Raw genomic sequence first — 19,580 nt, 5'->3', positions numbered from 1 at the left:
TCTGCGCTTGCCATCTTGACCCCAACTCCAAAGTTGCATAAAATTTTGTGACTTTTCAAGAGAAACAGAGATCCTTAACTTAAAATATTTTTTAAAGGTTCACTATTAATTGATAATTGATACAATTTAAACATAAAATAATGTTGATTGGATAAAACCATCAATGGATAAAATTGGATTGCAGACATTGGTTTTGTCATATGTGACTTAGGGACTACATATTACATATTACAGGATAACATACTAAAAGTTTTTTTCCTCATTGTATGAGTGGAACGGTCTTTAGTGAACAGATTTTTCTTTTAAACCACAATGGGTCAAGGGACAATAAATATGTTTCTTAGGTAAATATTTTTCTTTGATAAAATTACGAATTTTAAAGATCTGTTAAATATTATTTAAGGTGAAAGGAAGCTCACTTTCATTTATCATGCAGCCATGTTCTCACTAAAGCAAGCTCCAGAAAAAGTTACGCCCACTGCCAAAGATACCATCTTATCTAAGGCAGAGCAGAAAGAATCTGAGGCAAAGGAAGTAAAAAAAGGAAGGTAATGTTTTGGTATTTTTTTTCTATTGCTCTGTCTAAATATATTTTGAGTCAATTTTGATGTGAGGAATTTAAATATGTCCATTCCTTTATCCAGTATTATTTATCAGGATCTGCCAGATTCCCTATTCCTTGTCCCTCCTACGTGCTCTTCACTGACTCATTTTCCTTAAGCGACCTTGGACACAGAGGTATGGCTACCTCTTCAAAGATTTGGCATCCTTCACACTACCTTAAAGCCTTTCCATCACCTCTTACAATGCTACTTCCTCACATTCTGCAAGTATTTACTCAGTTGTTACCTTCTTGGTGTGAAATCCTCCCTTCCATTTGTGATATAATACTTCCCTCCACCACACCCTGACACTGCATAGCATTTATGACCATCAAACATACTGCAAGAGTCCTGTGTTTGTGTGTGTGTATTACTCCCTTAACCTCTTGTGCCTGAAATTGTGTACGCAGCAAGTACTTAGTGCTTTTTTGTTTTTTAGATTGAATATGTTTTTCTTCATCTCACAGGATCGATAACTGAGCCTTGGCAAATTTACCCAGTTTGTCTAATGCCAGCCAGTCTTCCTAGCAAAGAAGCTGAATTTTGGATCCAGATTTATCTGACATAAAGTATAGATTCATAACCTCTGTACATAGAGATATTTTCAAGAAAACCACCAAGATATTTTTCTTATATTTTGCTTCCAAATAATCACTTGCTTCCAAATGATTCGTGCTATACAGGTCAACTATATCTAACATTAGTTGATGTTATGTTGTTTTTATAGAGTTTCATTTTCAGATTGTCCGAAGGAAAAGAAGCCTAAAAGTTTCAAACACTCTTCTTGTGAAAATCATAAGGCCGGACAGGTACAGTGCCTTCAAACAAAACCTAATCAAAAGTTTTCTCTGACTTGTTTGTTCAGTATGTGTGTGTTTCTAGGAATTGAACTGACTTTTGTTTGTCAAAGATAGTCTTAGAAATTATTTTTTTATGGTTATAATCCATGTTTATGGCTTAGTACTTGAGACCCCATATTGGAAAGTAACAAATCCATAGTTAATATCTACTGGGTAGCATAAGTAATGTTGGTTTATAGTAATGTTCAGTTGCTATAAACACTTCTGATCAAGTAAGAATTCAATAATCATTTTTTTTTGTATTTGTTGGATCACTGAATATCTAACTTTGTTATCAGTTATGTATTCTTTATAAAATATGCCTCTTCATATCACAGTCTTGGAGAACTTATGAAGAGAATGTAAAAATAAAGTGAAAATTAAGTTGTCCTAAAATTTGTTCCTATAGGAACTGTGCTATAGCACAGCGGTAGGGTGTTTGCCTTGCACGCAGCCAACATGGCCGACTCGAGTTCGATTCCTCCGCCCCTCTCGGAGAGCCTGGCAAGCTACCGAGAGTATCTCGCCCGCACGGCAGAGCCTGGCAAGCTCCCCGTGACGTATTCGATATGCCAGACACAGTAACAACAAAGTCTCCAATGGAGACGTTACTGGGCCCACTCGAGCAAATCGATGATCAACGGGAGGGCCTTTACCTTTACCTTATAGGAACTGTGCTATGTCTGCCTGCAACGAGCACAGAGGAATATCCCAATGTATAACAGGAAGGAGGAGAAAAAGAAAGAGCTCGAAGAGGAAAGGCTCCTACATCAGTGCCTTATGTGGAAAGAACAAAAATCCCTACTCAAACAAAGGGTAATTTGTTTTGCGCTGCTCTGGGGACCAATACAGTGTGGGGCTAGAACATGAGCTTCCTGCATGCAAAGCACACACTCTAACATGTTCTATCTCTGATCCTTCAAATACCAAGTAGATAAATACCACATGCAAGAGTATTTATCATAGTATCATAGAAAATGATTATAAAATGCCACTTGGAAACATTGTTATATAGCAGGGTCTCAGCACTACCACATTGAACCCCTGGCCACTTGACTGAATACCCCAGGGAATGGTCCTGGGTACCCTGTACACCCAAATAAAACCATGCTATCATACATCACATCTTATTTAAACATGTATGTATTTCTGGATCATGATCAATTCCCTTCCCTTCAAATTTATGGCCTATCTCAAGCAAATAAAAGCAGAATGCCACCTTATATTTGTTCTATCTGATTTTTTTCAATAATTATCTTATTGTTCTCTCCTGAATTTGTGGTGTCATGGTTAACCATTTGTGAAATCTTCCACTCCTCTTCCTTTCTGTATCCATAGAGATGGCACAAACAAAAACATTTCCCCCAACAGTTAGATATACAAAGCAATAAAAACAACAGAAAATACAGTTGCAACCAAAAGCAGAGTGATTTCTACCTTTGAAGTAACATAATTAAAACTTTGAAGACATTATTTTAATATCTGATTTTCCTCTCCTTTTGTTGCAAAGATGAAGTGCTTAGCAACAAGAGAACAAAATCAAAAAAATGCTGCCTTTAATCTTGGTGTGGCCGATGCTATAAAGACTCACAAGAAAATAAAGCCGGAGTTCTCTGTAAGAATCTTTTCAAAATATTTACTGCTAATAGTTTTCAAGTCTATTTGGATCTGCACTCTGGCAGACTATGCCATTTTATAACAGATGAAGTGAAAGTGGGGGATAAAAGATTGATACTAGTGCCTGAGTGCTCAAGCAAGGGTCTCCACACCTCGCACAGTTGCAAGACAACTCCTATTAGCCACATCCACTCTTCAGTGATGGAAATTGTTTGTCGAGACCTGAGGCAGTTGCTTATGGACAGTAAACTGATCTAAGAATAGCTGGTCTGAAGAGATCACCATATTAGCTGGCTGGATTATTTGAACTCTCACAGGTTATGCAGTGTCTCTCACTTTTCCACCCACAGTGTTAGTGCTGGCCCAGGCTGCATTATAAAACTTAGCTTCTGCAATATTATCCTAGTATGGATCATTGCATTCCTTCTTGTCCTGCCATCAGTTCTTTACAAGCAAAGGATTCTTAAAATTGTTAAGGAAAAAATATCGCTCAAATGTGTAAAGTGTCTAACGACTTTTGAATGAGTTAAAGTGTTTTTATTACGATGCTTTATAGTTGGCAGAAATTTATTATTTTTTGTTACTTTAAAAATTATAATTTAAAAATTGTTAATTTAAATAATTAATTAAAATTTTAATTAATTAAAAATTAATTATTAGTGAATCACCATAAGGTACAGTTACAAACTTACAAACTTTCATATTTCAGTCATACAATAATCGTTTACCCATCCCTCCACCAGTGCCCATTCTCTACCACCAATGTTCCCAATATCCTTCCCACCACTCCCACTCCATCCCCCCCCACCCCACCTCTGTGGAAGGGCATTCCCTTTTGTTCTCTCTCCTTTTGGGTGTTGTAGTTTGCAATAGAGGTATTGAGTGGCCATCATGAGTTAAAGGTTTTGAATTATAAGTTTCTGCTGCCCTGAGCCCTTCCATAGCTCCTTTTCTCCTTGCTTTTGAAGCCATAATCACTGACATCAGCTTATGAAACATGCCTTCTGTGCTTCTCTGTTCAGTGTCTTTGACTTGCTGTTCCTTCTGGATAGGATATAATAGAGCCCTGCATATTCCGGTCATGTCCACCAAAGGACCTTCTCTAATGATCAACCAAGTTAACTTGCTCCCATCCAGTCTCTCACTATGAGAAGAGTCACAATCACTGCCTTAAGTTTTCTGATGTACAGCTTATGTGTTCAGGTTCAGTCTGGGTGAGAGTCTTTCCTTGGTTCCTGTTCTTGGTCAACAATGTTTACAGTATCCAGGCTTAGTGTAAGGGTCCAGTTCTGTCTCTGCCTCTGCCTACCTTCTTCTCATCCTTGACCACACTGTTCACTTACTCAAAATTGCTTTTTCCCTGTATACTAAGGGCTAACTCAGGTTCTCTGCTCCAGGATAGTCTTTTTTCTTCTTTCTCAGAAATAGGACTTTGGTCAACCCAAATCCAGTCAGTCTGATTAGGTTACTCACACCTCCACCACCTTATTTCACTGCTCGTTCATGGTCAGCATTGATGTTTGCAGGGGATCTAACATCAGATTAGATTTCACTAGGTTTTGTGCTTGCACATGTGTTTCCTGGGAGAAAGAAGCATGCTTCATGCATGTGCACAAATCATAGTTGTGGTTGTCTGGGGGTCCCTGGGATGTCTACCACAGAACACATTTCCTGGCTTTGGAACTCATGTCACATATCTTTTAAGTTGTGGTCTTGATGGGGGGAATCACACTTCTTTTTATGGTTCCTATAGCATGAGCAGGAATCACTTGTGGTGCTGGGGATCACAGACAGAATAGCTGCCAAGTTCAAACTGAGCCATTATGAGCATGGTTGGTGCATGGGAGATACCAGGATTTGAATCCAGTATCCTGGCTTCAGATTCATCTTTGGACACTCATGTTATTCTGTGGATTAACTATACTCTCTCATTTACCTTTCTTATTTGTTGCTTTTGATATACTGAAATAGATGAATTGCTTTTTTAATTCTAGAATACCTTTTTATTTGATAAAAGGCCTGAGAGTACTGGTATCAATATTGCAAAACATAAAGAATATACCCAAAGTCTGCTACAACAAATCAAAATCAAACAGGAAAAGGTAATGAAGGAAAAACAAAACAAGGAACTGATGGATAAGTTAGAGAGAGAGCAGATCAAAGATATGTAAGTTCTGTTCAAATGAATTTAGAATTTTCATATAAATCTATTTCCAAGTGGAATTGAATAAATATTGGCACAACTATAACCCACTTGAGCAGAGTAATGCAACTGGCAGCCAGTACCATAACATTTCATTAGAAAAAATACAACTGCCAACATTATTATAATCAGGAATAATTGCCAACCTACAATTGATATAATTAGCATGATTTTGTCTTGTTTTGTTTTACTGGTGGTGGAGGAGGGGAGGTAGGAAAGCAGTCTGGAGTGGGTGTGGAAGAGGGAAGGCCTGGGAGCAGGCATTTTGGCATATTCCCAGCTGAGGTTCTGTTCTCAGCCCTGTGGGCTGCCCACAGAAGCAGAGCTCGGAAATTTGCGGGGACCTAGAGTGCTGGGGAGAGGTCACAGAAAGTCCTTTCCCTCCGCTCATAGCCTCAGCTCATCAGCTGCCATCATCTTTACTTCAGCTCAATGGTGGACGAGTGTTAGAGTGTTCCATCCAAGTGTTGAGGGAAGAGAATGAGACTGGTCTTGCTTGGGTCACCTGAGTCCAAGACAGGGTCAGTCTTAGACTTAACCTAACTAGGCACCCTTCTGGCAGTTTAGAAAGCTTCTGTATGGAGGTGGAAAGAGAGTACAGTGGGCAGGATGCTGACCTTGCATGCAACTGATCAGAATTCAATCCCCAGAATCCCATATGGTCCCCTGAGCACTGTCAGGAACAATTCCTGAGCACAGAGTCAGGAGTAAACTCTGAGCACTGCCAGGTGTACCCCACCCCCAACACCAAAAATAAATTAGGGTATTATTAATTGTATTTCTATGAAATGTATTTCTATGAAATACAGCTGCTTCATTATCCTTACTTGATAGATTATATTGCATTAACAGTCATAATTTGCCATTCGAAATACCCCAAAAGATGATCTTACGATGAGTAATCTGTGGAGTTATCCGTTGCTGTGCTTTTGTGTGTCCTGGCATGGAAGGTGGCATAGATAGTACCAGACTTGATATAGGTGATCACATGCTCAGTCCTGTCCTGTCTGCCCTGTGTCCAGAGCATTTCCCAGCAATCCCAGATTTGAGTTATTTTATTAATCCTTAAATTATTATTGTTATTACTAGTTTGGGGGCCACCCCCACCTGTGCTCAGGGCTTACACCTGGCTCCGTGCCTAGAGATCACTCCTGGTGTTACTGAGGGGCTGGCATGAGGAGTCAGGGATCAAACCTGGTCACCTGAATACAGGCAAGCATTTATGCATTGTACTATCTCTCTGACTCCAATTATCTTTATTCTTTTGTTTGTTTAGCATTCGAGCCACAGTTGGCTGTACTGGGGGCTTACTCCTGGCTCTCTGCTCTGGAGTTGCTCCCTGCAGAGCTTGGGGAGGGGGTATGGTACCAGGAATTTATGACTTATATGCAAAGCATAGGTTCAGTCATTGAGCTGTGGTTTTGACCCAATCTCTTTATTCTTAAAACCAAAACTCCAAAAATAATATATAATTTAAAGAAATTTACCAGACTCTTATTTCCATTAATACTTATTAATCATGTTTTGATGATATTGATCTTTATTACTAAAGTGTAACAAACTGTTCATGTTCTTTGATTTTTAACTGCCAGGGCCATTGCACAAAGAGAGAAATTTCTGAAGGATAGGATAGAAGAGAGAATCTCTTATAAAAGACAATTGGATATGCAGGTAAGAAGACTAATAGTTTTAAAAATTATGTAGTTGCAATCGCATTCGGAACCTGTGTATTGATATTGTAACAATCTGAATACTCTCCGTGTTATACAGTGGGTCATTTTTGAGCCCCTTCATTCTTCTATTCGGGACATTTCCTAACCCTCTATAGAGTCGTGTATGTGTCATTTCCATCTATGTTCTGTGTCTTCTACTTTCAGGTTAAGAATAATAAACCTTTCCGGCTGCCTGCCTGGGTGGCAGACTCTGAAGAGCCCATTTTTGGTAAGGATGATGGTTATGCACTGATGATAAGTCACCAGAAAGAACTGGAATGCCGGAAGCACCAGTTGAAAAGAGCTGCTTCCAGCCAGAGGAAGAGAGTCATAAAAGGAATGATGGACCAACATCGGGATATACAAGCCCTTCAGAATATTAGGAAAGAGTAAGAGACGCTAGCATTTCCTCCTTCACTCTCCCCACCACACCTCTGCTCTCTTTCTCCCTCCCATTTTCCCTCCTCTCCATGAGGATAACTGAGAGATGTCCTAATTTATTACATGCTTCATCTCATTCTCATGAAGAAAAATTGTTAGGGGAAAAAAAAAGATTTTGATTCTCTGTCTCCTGCTGTTTCTTCTCTGTATATTCTCTTCCTTGGAGAGTCAAACTTCTTGGACAAGTTTCACAGCAGGACTCTCCGTAAACACCACAGTGGGAGCCAGAGCTGTGCTTTGTTCCCAAGTGGAACCCAGATAGGAAACTTTTAGGCCCTTCTCAACTTCCACTGGGCCTCTTTTCTTCAAAGAATTCTGTGTGTATAAAAGATGCTGATGGTTGCTGCCCAGTCAGGGTGGGATGATGCAAAGGAGTCAGGAGACACTTTATACCATGTTAGAGTACGAATAGGTTTAAATTAAAAACAAAGTATCCAGTTTTTTAAGATGTCTAATGTGTCATGCTACCAAAGAAGGGCTAACATTTTTTTCCTCTTTTATTTTATTTGATTTGGTTTTGGGTCACACCTGGCAATGCTCAGGAGTTACTCCTGGCTCTGGATTCAGGAATTGCTTCTGGTGATGCTGGGGTCCATATGGGAAGCCGGGGATCAAACCCAGGCTGGTCACAGGCCAGGCATGGTCCCTACCCACTGTTCTATCTATCCAGTCCATTTTCCCCCTTTATTAAATCACCATGAATTACAAAATTTCAAAGATATTTATGATTGCGTTTCAGGTGTATATTGTTCCAGCACCAATCCCTTCACCAGCGCCCACTACCTCACCAATGTCCCAGTTTCCCTCCTACTTCCCAGCCGACCTTAGTGTCAGCACTTCCCTCCTCCATTTTCCCCTCCCTGACATCCCCTCACCTCTGCCCCAGTGCCACGCTTCCTAGTGAGGACCAGTTTTCCTGCTCTTTGTTTCAATTACCATTGGGCGTTTGATGCTCCCCCATGAGATTTCTTCATTCCCACGTATGAGAAAGATCATTTTGTGTCTCTTCCTCTCTCTCTCTCTGGTTGATGTCGCTCAACATGATACTCTCTAGATCCATCCACGTCGCAGCAAATTGCACGACTTTATCTTTCCTTAAGACCGCATAGTATTCCACTGTGTATACATACCATAGTGTGTAATCTCCGGGCGGCTAGGGAAAGCCCTGGAGGCCCTCTCTCGGCCTTTTCTCCAGCCAGGCTGGCCAATGCCATGGACGGACGAAAGAGGAAACGAGGCCGCATGGCTGGTTGGTGATCAGTTGCCCTTTATTCCATTCCCCCCACGCGCCTGTTCCAATCTCGCTAAGCTCCTCATTCTAGTCTCACACTGCCCCTCATTCCCGTCTCCTCCTGTCTCCTGCTCATCTCTCCACACTTCCTCTCGAAGCTCCATCTCTCTCTCTCCACGCACCAGCTCCTGCATTCTTCCCCTAATACTTCTCCCTCTGTCCCCCTTGCTAGTCTCTCTGCACTCCATCTTGCTGCCCTGGTCTCGCTTTTGCTCTCGTCTCCCTCCAACTCCACAGCATTGGGGGTAGACACCACACCCAATCTGGTAGAAGAGTCAACATATCAAAAGACCTTCCTGATCGCCCATCAGGCTCAAGGGCTGAAATACCACCTATGGGTGTTTCTCTTCTCCTTAGTCCAATAACTTAATTAACATCTTAATTCTACTTCTTAATATTAGTTATTTTGTATGGACGCAGTAAGAGATACATTGAGCTTGTAGGGTGGCTCTCTTGAGGACATCTTGCTATAGTTCTCAGACTACAGTGCTCAGGCCAGATTAATCTTTCCTAATCCTAGCAGAGTCCTCATTCTAGATGTTACTTTTTGGATCATGACAGAATTTGTCCATGACCATGCTCTTAACTTACAGTTAAGTATTATGTAGCTCACCCAGGGTAGCTCACTGCTTGCCCTGGGTCAATCCAGTCTCTCATTGTGACCCTACTTTTGGGGTGCTAGGAAGTCAGGACAACCGAGGCTTATGTCCAGAGAACAGATGACCGGGGGTGAATATCATTCAGAGTCAATTAACTCCCAAGTTACAAAAGTATAGCATTAATTGTCTTCTTCTGTCTATACAAAAAGGATATTGCTCTGAATTAACTATGCAAAGGACCTAAGGAGAAGATCACAACCAATCACAACCATCCTGTTATTCGTCGATTGCCTCAAGCAGGCCCCAGTAACGTCTCCTTCGTCCTAGCCCTGAGATTTTTTTTAAAAAGTGCCATATTCAAGCCTCTTTCAGAGTTAGGAGAATGAGACCCTTCATTGTTACTGGTATTTGGCATATTGGGTACACCGCAGGGAGTTTGCCAGACTCTGCCGTGTGAGCGGGTTACATTTGGTATCCTGCCAGTTTGTCCAAAGTAGGAATGAGATGATAAGATGATAAGATGTCGGCAAATGCGGTTCTGGGAGCTGGTTTTTATAGTCTCTGAGAAAGGCAGAAGAAGAAGAAGGAGAAGGAGAAGAGAAAGGCAGTATTTACAAATTAACAGAGAACAGTGGGTAGGGCATTTACCTTGCATGTGGCCAACCTGGGTTTGATTCCCAGCATTCCGTATGGTCCCTTGAGCACTGACAGGAGTAATTCCTGAGCACAGAGCCAGTAGTGACCCCTGTGCATTGCCAGGTGTGACCCAAAAAGCAAAAACAAAAACAAAAAAACAACCAAATTAATAGAGCACAAAGAAGTTACAAATAAATACAATAAATACAGAGGAATGGGAGCACTGTGATGGGAGTAACCCTAAGCTCCCCATGGCAAGGCATAAAGGACAAACCATTGTTATCCTACACCATAGTTTCTTTATCAAGTCACCTGTTTGTGGGCATTGTGGTAAAAATTATTTTCAAAAATTTTTTGAATAACTGAATTATAAAGTTAAAAAGTTAGTCATGATTTAGTTACAGGGATACAGTGTTCGAGCACTGATCCCTTAACCAATGTCCCCAATTGAAAGGCCTTTTTTTCCTTTTTGTTTTAGTCTCTGTGGTTTGCAATCCTGTTGTTGATTAGGGTATCATGCCTATCACTTTACTTCCTTTCAGAACCCTGTCTTTGCCCAGAGTGAACACTTCTTTCCAAGGGAGGGTTTTTAAAGATTCTAACCAGCCCTTAGGCCTTGGCATATCAACTCAGTCTCTTTATTCCCTTCCCATTTTGCTGCCCTCCAACATTACTGAGAACCCCGGTTTTTAATTTGTGGCTGCTTAGCAATGCTCAGACTCTTGATAAACCCAAATCATCAAAGTGCTCAAGAGTACCCAAGAACTTCTGTGCAGAGCTAGTGAATAAAGAGTCGATAATTCAAGTGGACCCTTCAAAGATAGATGGAGTGGTATTATTATAATATTGGTGATTCGAATGGGAGAGGGATATTTGTTCTCTAGATGTAAATGGGAAACAGTTTTTTTTTCTAGCACAACTTTTAAACTCTAGGCAAATTATTAGCCTTCAATGTTGAAGTGTTGTTTATGTCAGTATACATTCTTAGAATTGTTCGTTTAGCAAAGTGACCATACTCTAAACAAATACATAAGTTAAAACAGGCATTTTTTTTTTGTGGGTGTATAACCTCAATATATTCAAGTGACATTAACAAGCTACTAAGTTTTTACCCCACAATGTACATTGGTACTTTTAGAAACTTGAAGATAAAATTTTTAACATGTATAGTTAGTTTCATCTAAGATGACAATAAAAAGTATATAATTGAGATATGTATTCTTTTTGGTCATGGTAGATATAAATTTAACCTAACAGTCAAATTTTCTCTAGCCACTCATCAAAATAAAACTAGAAAGTTGCTTAATATAGACAATATTGTAGTGTTCCTAAATAAAATTATCTTTAAACAATGAAAACAAAACAAGTGCCTTTTCAGAGAAAAATGCCTTCTCTGAAAAGGCATCTTTCTAGAAGTACTCAAGAAAGAAGAAACGTTTTCATCACAATTTCATGACTTTTACAAATGGTTAATGTGATGGTATCAAGAAAGTTCGGAAAATGAGTAGAATAGTAGGCTGAAGACTCCTCAGGAGACTGTAGATGTGACTCAGTGGTAAAATCGGTTCTGTTATGCATGCATGAGTCCTGAGTTTGATCCCTAGCATAGACAAAGGAGAAAACCAGGGCCAAAGCTATAATACTGTGGGTAGGATGCTTGCCTTGCACGTAGCTGACCTGGGTTTGATCCCCAGCACCCCATATGGTCTCTTTAGCCTCTCCAGGAGGGATCCCTGCGCACAGAGCCAGGAGTAAGCCCTGTGCACTGATGGATGTGGCCCCCAAACAAAAAAGCACTCGGCATATTGATGGTCACGGTCACGGTCCTCCCATTGTTCATCGATTTGCTCGAGCGGGCCCAGTAACATCTCTATCATGAGACTTGTTGTTACTGTGTTTGGCATATCGAATACCTCACAGGTAGCTTGCCAGGCTCTGCCGTGCAGGCGAGATACTCTCGGTAGCTTGCTGGGCTCTCTGAGAGGGGCGGAGGAATCGAACTCGGGTGGGCTATGTTGGCTGCATGCAAGGCAAACGCCCTACCGCTGTGCTATCGCTCCAGCCCTCGGCACATTATGGTTATGAATGGTTATGAATAAAAAGAAATGGCAAGTGTCATTCAGTCATTCAGCTCTTGTAAGAACTGAGCTTTAATTAAAAAAAAACAAGTTTTCGTTGTGTGATGCATAATGGCATTTTCTTCATCTGATCTCATCTCATCTTTAGGATGATAGCACAAACAGCTGTTGGATCAATGCTCCTGAGATGAATCTGTAGCTATGCTATATTAGGAAAAGGCATATTTGCACAAGGCATATTTTATGGGCGGGTTCTGACACCTAGTGGCAGCCATTAGCTCTAACACAAAACCCTGTGGAGCTGACTTGAATCATTGATTGACCTTCTGTGAGGTCGCATGTGTGAAAAGTTGGTAAGCATTTCAGTATGGCTAGAAACACATACACATAATGTGATCAACAGCAACCACTGCTCCATGTTTGGAGTAGTGATTTTTAGTTATTTAGTTGTTTATTGGCTTTTTGGTTCACACCTGGTTCACACCTGGGTTACTCCTGGCTCTCCACTCAGGAGTTACTCCTGGCGGTGCTTGCGGGGCCATATGGGATGCCAGGGTTTGAACCCTGGTTGGTCTCCTGCAAGGCAAATGCCCTCCCTGCTGTGACCCCTGAAGTGGTGATTAAGGTGACTTAGGTGATAATCAGCAGCCACTGCTCCATGTTTGGAGGCTAGTAATAGAAATATTTAACATCAAGAAAGCTAGGTAACTACAGTTGCTTTGATACCAAATATTGTATATGTGTATACTCATATATATGTATGTATATTCACATATATTTTTTCCTTAAATTTTTATTAGTGAAACACCATGAGGTACAGTTTTAGACTTACAAATTTTTGTGCTTGGGTTTCAGTTATACAATGATCAAACACCCATCCCTCCACCAGTGCCCATTCTCCACCACCACCAGTCCCAGTATCCCTCACACCCCCCTTCCTCCATCCCCCATCCCACCCTACCACTGTGGCAGGGCATTCCCTTTTGTTATCTTTCTCCTTTTGAGTGCTGTGGTTTGCAAAAGAGATATTGAGTGGCAATCTTGTTCGGACTATAGTCTACTCTCATCACGCATTTCCCATCCTGAGAGGAACCTCCCAACACCCTTTATTTGGTGCTCCCTTCTCTGTCTGAGCTGCCTTTTCCCCTAGCAATATTCACATATATTTTTACCTTCTTTATAATGTTGCTACTGTATATATATATATATATATATATTTTTTTTTTGCCTAGTCATTTTTTTTTTGCTTTTTGGGTCACACCCAGTGACATGCACTCAGGAATTACTCCTGGTGGTGCTCGGGGTACCATATGGGATGCTGGGAATCGAACCTGGGTCAGCCATGTGCAAGGCAAATGCCCTACCCGCTGTGCTATCACTTCAGCCCCATTTCTTTTCATTTTTCTTCCAGTCTACTTTGTCCTGCAAAATGCCCCCAGCATCTGCTAGACTATTTTACAGGCTGCAATAAGAGGGAAAATATTAATGTACTAGATAAGACATCTGGGATTATGTTTTTGCTAGGTTAACTGAAGGAAATGGAAGTTAAATTTGTTAGTTGGAAAAAGTCCCCCAACCTAATTTAATTTAGATTGAAGATGAAAAATTTAGACTCACAAATTGAGAGTTAGTAATTTCACTATGTTTACTCAGGGTTTGCTGCTGTTAAAACCTCATGATTTTCTGTTTAAAAGGAATGGGGCTCCTAATCCCTTCCCAGGAAAGACTCACACTCTCCTCTTCTTTCTAGGCTCTTGGAAGAAAGAAGTGTTGAAGCTGACAGAGTGAAAAGCATCAATGAAGACTTGCTAGACCACTGGGGAAAGTGTGTCCAGGAGAAGAGGCAGCGTGAGGAAGAAGCAAAGGCTTTTGACAGGTAACCCATGATGGAACCAATTCTTTGTTTGCAAAGAAATTCCACTCGGCACTGTGAATTATTTTCTCTAATTCTGGGTGGCAGATAGGTTTTAGGTGGTAACTGTAGTTGATTAGTAGGTGACTACCTAGAAGGTATTGAACTGTAACTCTTGTATTACTTTTAATATTTTTTTCTTTTTTGGGTCACACCCAGTGATGCACAGGGGCTACTCCTGGCTTTGCACTCAGGAATTACTCCTGGCAGTGCTCGGGGGACCATATGGGATGCTAGGAATCGAACCCGGGTTGACCGTGTGCAAGGCAAACGCCCTACCCGCTGTGCTATCGCTCCAGCCCACTTTTAGTTATTTTTAAAGGCATATTTCACCTTTTTGATGAATTGAACTATTTTGTTTTGGGACCACATCCAGCAATGCTCAGGGGTTCCTTCTGGCTCTGAATTCAGGAAAGACTCAGGGATTGAACCTGACTTGGCTGGGTGCAAGGCGAATGAATGCCCTACAGGCTCTGTTATATCCCTGGACCACCCTGGCCCCTCTCAGAGGCGCTTGGGCTTTTTCCTTTGGAGGATTCCCTTGATACCCCAGGTAGAGAATTCACCCATGTGGACATTTCAGCGGGGCAGGGAAAATGCCTGGTCACAGGGTCCAATTAGGAAAAACTGTCCTAGTGAAAAATCCTCTATTTCATCTGAGCTTTGAATCTCCCAACTTGTGCGCTCCTGGTTGCCTCCACTCTCTCTGCCCCCCCCCCCCCCCCCCCCGCTCTCCCTGCCTTCCCACGCTCACTCTCTGCTTCCCCCTCCCTGAATGAAGCCCGCTGGGCGCTGTCCGCGGAGCCGCTGCCCGGGGTGGGACTGAGAGGGCGGCAGAACCACTGTGTCCCGCTTGTTGACCGTGGCACGGGCGGTGTGGCTGGGGAAAGGTGGGGTGGGCTGCGTGAAGACGCTCAGTTGCGGGGTCAGATGGCAGCAGGCGGCGTGGCGGGAGGGGCCGAGCTGTGCCCGCTCCCCGGGGACGCGGAGGCGGGCTGGCTGGCTCGGGGCGCGCGTGGACACCCGCTCACACCCGTCTCCCCCTGCCGCCCACGCCCGTCTCCTCCTGCCGCCCACGCCCGTCCGCTCTGCCGCTCACGCCGTGCGCCCCGCCTTTCTGTCCGCAGCGCGACCGACAGGCTCTTCCTCCTGGACCAGTGCGAGAGGTTCCAGCGTTGCCAGCGCTGCCAGCGCAGCCTCGCCAACGACGGCAAGACGCACATGTGGCCCGCCAACAAGTTCCTGACGGGCTCCCGCGTGTACATGTAGCGATGATCCGAGATGCTTTTGTTTTCCTAAAGAGGTTGCTCGTAGCTGCGTACTTTAGACAGAAGGAAAAGGCCCCAGTGCTCCTGGGTGCTCGGGAGCACCCTCCAGCCGCCGCTGCCTCTGCGCGAGGGCCTGCTGGCACCCCCACCAATCCCAAGGCTGCGGGGGCCGCGTCCGGCTTCTCTCCCGCCGCTGCTGCACTCTGCTTTGCCGTGAAAAACTTCGTCTCTCTGGAATTATGTCACGGGAAGTATTTTTTGTGTGCCTGGCTCTGCACAGTCCAGCCTCTGTGGCAGGGCTGGCTCTCCCTGAAAGGCATGGGCAGGCTCAACTAAAATTTGTTTCCTTGACCTTCACCTCTTTTTTTTTCTTTCTCAGTCCCTGTCCTAGGCACCTTGATTACCCTAAATAAAGATGAGAGAAGCTCTGGGTTCTGAAAGAAGAAACCCAGGCCATTTTCTTTCATCCTCGGGTCTCTCTTTTCTTAGAAATGGATAAACTCTAGGTGGGGGATACAGATAGAGCATAGTGTTGCCCTTCTGCAGATAAAAAAGGAGAAAAAACCAACTGTGACCAGTTAAGAGAAAAATATTTATTCAAACTCACATCAGACAAAGTTTATTATTAATTTGGTGTTTGGGTCACTCCTGGTAGTGTTCATGGCTTGCCTCTGGCAGTGCTTGGGGAACCCTCTGGGACACTGGGGACTGAACACAGACTGGCCACATCAAGTGAACACAGACAAGGGACACATCCTGTCTGATGTTTGTACCTTCCGAATCCCATCAGACAAATGTTGCTAGTTTTCTTTTTCTACACCAACAAGTATGCTTGTCTGGAACTTTCTCTCCAAACTTCCTATGTTGCTGTTTCCTTTCTTCTCAGACCTCTCCACACAACTTTCAATTATCACTAACCAGTGTCTAAAACAATAGCTTAGGTAGGAGAGCTAGTTCCGGAGCTGAGGCAGCTGCTTTGCGGGCAGTTAGCAGCTTTCATTGTTCCCTGGCACTACCTATGTTCCTCCCAGCCCCGCTGGGTACAGTCGAGCACAGAACCAGAAATAGCCCCGAGCATGGCCAAAACCTCCCTCTCTTCTCACTCCTCCAAGACAAGTATCCTTTCCTAGAACTGTGTGACCTACTTGAGGTTCATATTTTTCTGTATACTTGGAGTATACCTCTGTCTTCTACCAAAAAAATTACTGATATATATATATCACAGTGATTTTTAAATTTTACTAGATTGCCTTGTTAAAGAATAAAAAGCATTTGAATAATTTATTGCCACAGAGAAGCAATGATAACTACTATGTATATACATTATTGCACAAATTATAAATGAGTAGACATTTGTTTACTTACTACTTTTTGGTCACATCCAGTGGTGTCAGTTTTCACTCCTGGCTTTTTGCCTAGGGATCATTTCTTATGGGGCTCTTGGGTGCTGGGGATTGAACCCAGATCATCTGTGTGCTAGGCAAGCTCCCTGCCTCTCTACTACCTATTTGGTCCCTGGATAGACATTTATATTAACAATAGTACTTATGAGAACTTACATAAAGCTATTGCTCTAGGTTGTGCATTTTGTGCCAGGTACTTACGTAACCAAAAAAAAAAAAGGGCTGGAGCGATAGCACAGCGGGTAGGGCATTCGCCTTACAAGCGGCCAACATGGCCGACCCGAGTTCGATTCCTCCGCCCCTCTCGGAGAGCCCGGCAAGCTACCGAGAGTATTCGATATACCAGACACAGTAACAACAAAGTCTCCAATGGAGACGTTACTGGGCCCGCTCGAGCAAATCGACGATCAAGGGGAGGGCCTTTACTTTACTTTACTTACTTACTTGCGTAAATATAACAAAAGAATTCGGCCGTTAAACTCATGGTTCCAAGAAAAGCATATGTATCATCTCGAAGAATACTTAATAGGTCAAAGCCAGGAAAATTAACTAAATGACAAAAAGAAAATGGAGATTAAAATTTCAGGCTAAAATATTAGCATGAAAAGTTTTAGCAGTTGGACTAGAAAGTGCACATATGTTGGGATTTTAATGAAAAGATCCCCAGATTCTCCTTTGCAATTACTCTGATATTGCAAGAGAATAATTCCAGGTTATTTGCTAATTTTTCCTTGCTACTATAAACCACTGATTGTTTTAAAGAAACAAGATGGTAATTCACACAAATGGGCCTAAAATAAGATTTATCAATAAAGAAATCTAAATATGATTTCTTAAAAAATTTTAGTTCTACAAAGTTGTTCACAATAATTTATTACATTCAATGTTCCAATACCAATTTCACCACTATTACACCCTCCCGCCACCATTATTTATTTACTTTAGAATTTCCCCGCTACCACACAAGCCTGCCAAGGCAGATGCTAAATAATTTATTTTGTATTGCTTGTTATGAATAATCCTCTAAAAATGATCCAAAATGGTGGGAATGCCGACTGGTTCAGCCCTTTTGGAAAACAGTATGGACAATTCTCAAAAAATTAGAAATTGAGCTCCCATTTGACCCAGCAATACCACTCCTGGGAATATATCCCAGAGAGGCAAAAAAGTATAGTCGAAGTGACATCTGCACTTGTTTGTTCATTTCAGCACTCTTTACAATAGCCAGAAACTGGAAAAAACCTGAGTGCCCAAGAACAGATGACTGGTTAAAGAAACTTTGGTACATCTACACAATGGAGTACTATGTAGCTGTTAGAAAAGAGGAAGTCATGAAATTTACATACAAGTAGTACTACATGGAAAGTATCATGTTAAGCAAAATGACTCAGAAAGAAAGGGATAGACATAGAAAGATTGCATTCATCTGGGGAACATAAAGTAACAAAATGGGAGACTAACACCCAAGAATGGCCGAGATTAGTACAAGGAATTTCACTCCATGGCTTGGAGGCAAGCCACACATGCTAGGGGAAAAGGGAGCTCAGATAGAGAAGGGAGCACTAAATATAGGGTGTTGGGAGGATCCTCCCAGGATGGGAGAAGCATGCTGAAAGTAGACTATAGACCAAACATGATTGTCACCCATTGCTTCTTTTGCAAATCACAGCACCCAATAGGAGAGAGAGAACAAAAGGGAATGCCCTGCCACAGAGGCAGGATGGGATGGGGGGGATGGGGGGTGGGAGGGATACTGGGATCTGTGGTTGTGGGAAATGGGCACTGGTGGAGGGATGGGTATTTGATCATTGTATAATTGAAACCCAAGCACAAAAATTTGTAAGTCTACAACTGTACCTCATGGTGTCTCACTAATAAAAATTAAAAAAAAAATCTCAAAAAAAAAATCCAAAAAAATTTCCTTAGAGGAAAGTGTATGAAATTGTTGTATTTCACTTTGGAGCCATTAAACCCCTGTATCACTAACATGCTGTTACAAGTTGAGCTTTGTGTGCTTATATATATATATATATATATGTATATATACATATATATAATATATTGGCAATAAAAATTTTTCTATCCTCTAAAACATATATATATATATATATATATATATCTCAAGATCAGTTGCCTTCTATTTTATACCCCATCAAATGTGGTGTGCTACTCTTGGTATATTAGTGATATAAAGTATGAGATGTTGCTCAAGGAATTCTAGAATTTAAATAGAGTGCTAGTGCTGGAGTTAAATTTTTAACTGGGTGGTGATTTTGGGGTATGGAGGAATCTCTGCAGCGTTTTGCTCTCTTTTGAGATTTATTTGTGAGTCTCTGGATCATGGCTATTGATGAGCTTTGTGGTGCCCAGAGGCAGTGTGTGGGAGACAGGGGAGGGGCCCATTTCCAACTCCAAGCAGGCCTGGTGATTTCAAAACCCGCATACCCTGGGTTTTTAGTGATTCATTTTTATGCATGAGGGACTCATCCCGAGCCTGTAAAGAACCTAAATATGATCTTTTTTTATTTTTATAATTTTATTTATTGAATCACCGTGAGAGCAGTTACAAAGCTTTTGGGTTTAAGTCTCGGTCATACAATGAAACATTCGTACCTTCACCAGTGCCCATTCTCCACCACCAAAAACCCCAGTATATCCCCATCTCACACCTTCCTCCTACCTGTGGGGCATATGATTTCCACATTACTCTCTCTCTACTTTGATTACATTCAATATTTTGACACCAGACCCACCATTATTATTTGGGATTTTACCCCAACACTCAGATCTGCTGAAAAGGCAACAGTAAACAATTTGTTTTCTATTGCTCATTAAGAATAACATGTGATGTCACGTGGCTGCAGTAGTGGCTGTGCGATTTTGAAATTCTGAAATTTTAACACTTAAATCTGGAGGGATTTCTGCCAAAACATGCTGGGTTTTGAGAATTTTTCCTGAGTCTCTTGGATCATGGCCTTT

The 19,580-nt window shown here is 41.9% G+C and overlaps 1 protein-coding gene across 1 annotated transcript in view; it reads left to right on the top strand.

Moving 5' to 3' along the window:
* Window positions 1-15,199, top strand: part of CCDC81 (coiled-coil domain containing 81) — a 32,980-nt gene extending 17,781 nt beyond the window's left edge. Inside the window, exons 7-11 of the mRNA XM_056128835.1 lie at window positions 437-548; window positions 6,854-6,932; window positions 7,139-7,362; window positions 13,769-13,894; window positions 15,058-15,199. Of these exons, the coding sequence (XP_055984810.1) occupies window positions 437-548; window positions 6,854-6,932; window positions 7,139-7,362; window positions 13,769-13,894; window positions 15,058-15,199 (683 nt within the window). The remainder of the gene's footprint in view (window positions 1-436; window positions 549-6,853; window positions 6,933-7,138; window positions 7,363-13,768; window positions 13,895-15,057) is intronic.
* Window positions 15,200-19,580: the final 4,381 nt, after the last annotated feature.

This window comes from Sorex fumeus, unplaced genomic scaffold (assembly GCF_029834395.1).
Source record: "Sorex fumeus unplaced genomic scaffold, SorFum_2.1 ptg000069l, whole genome shotgun sequence".
In the NCBI taxonomy this organism is placed as follows: domain Eukaryota; kingdom Metazoa; phylum Chordata; class Mammalia; order Eulipotyphla; family Soricidae; genus Sorex; species Sorex fumeus.
The sequence above is the reverse complement of the archived record's forward strand: the minus strand, read 5'-3'. Positions and strand labels throughout refer to the sequence as shown.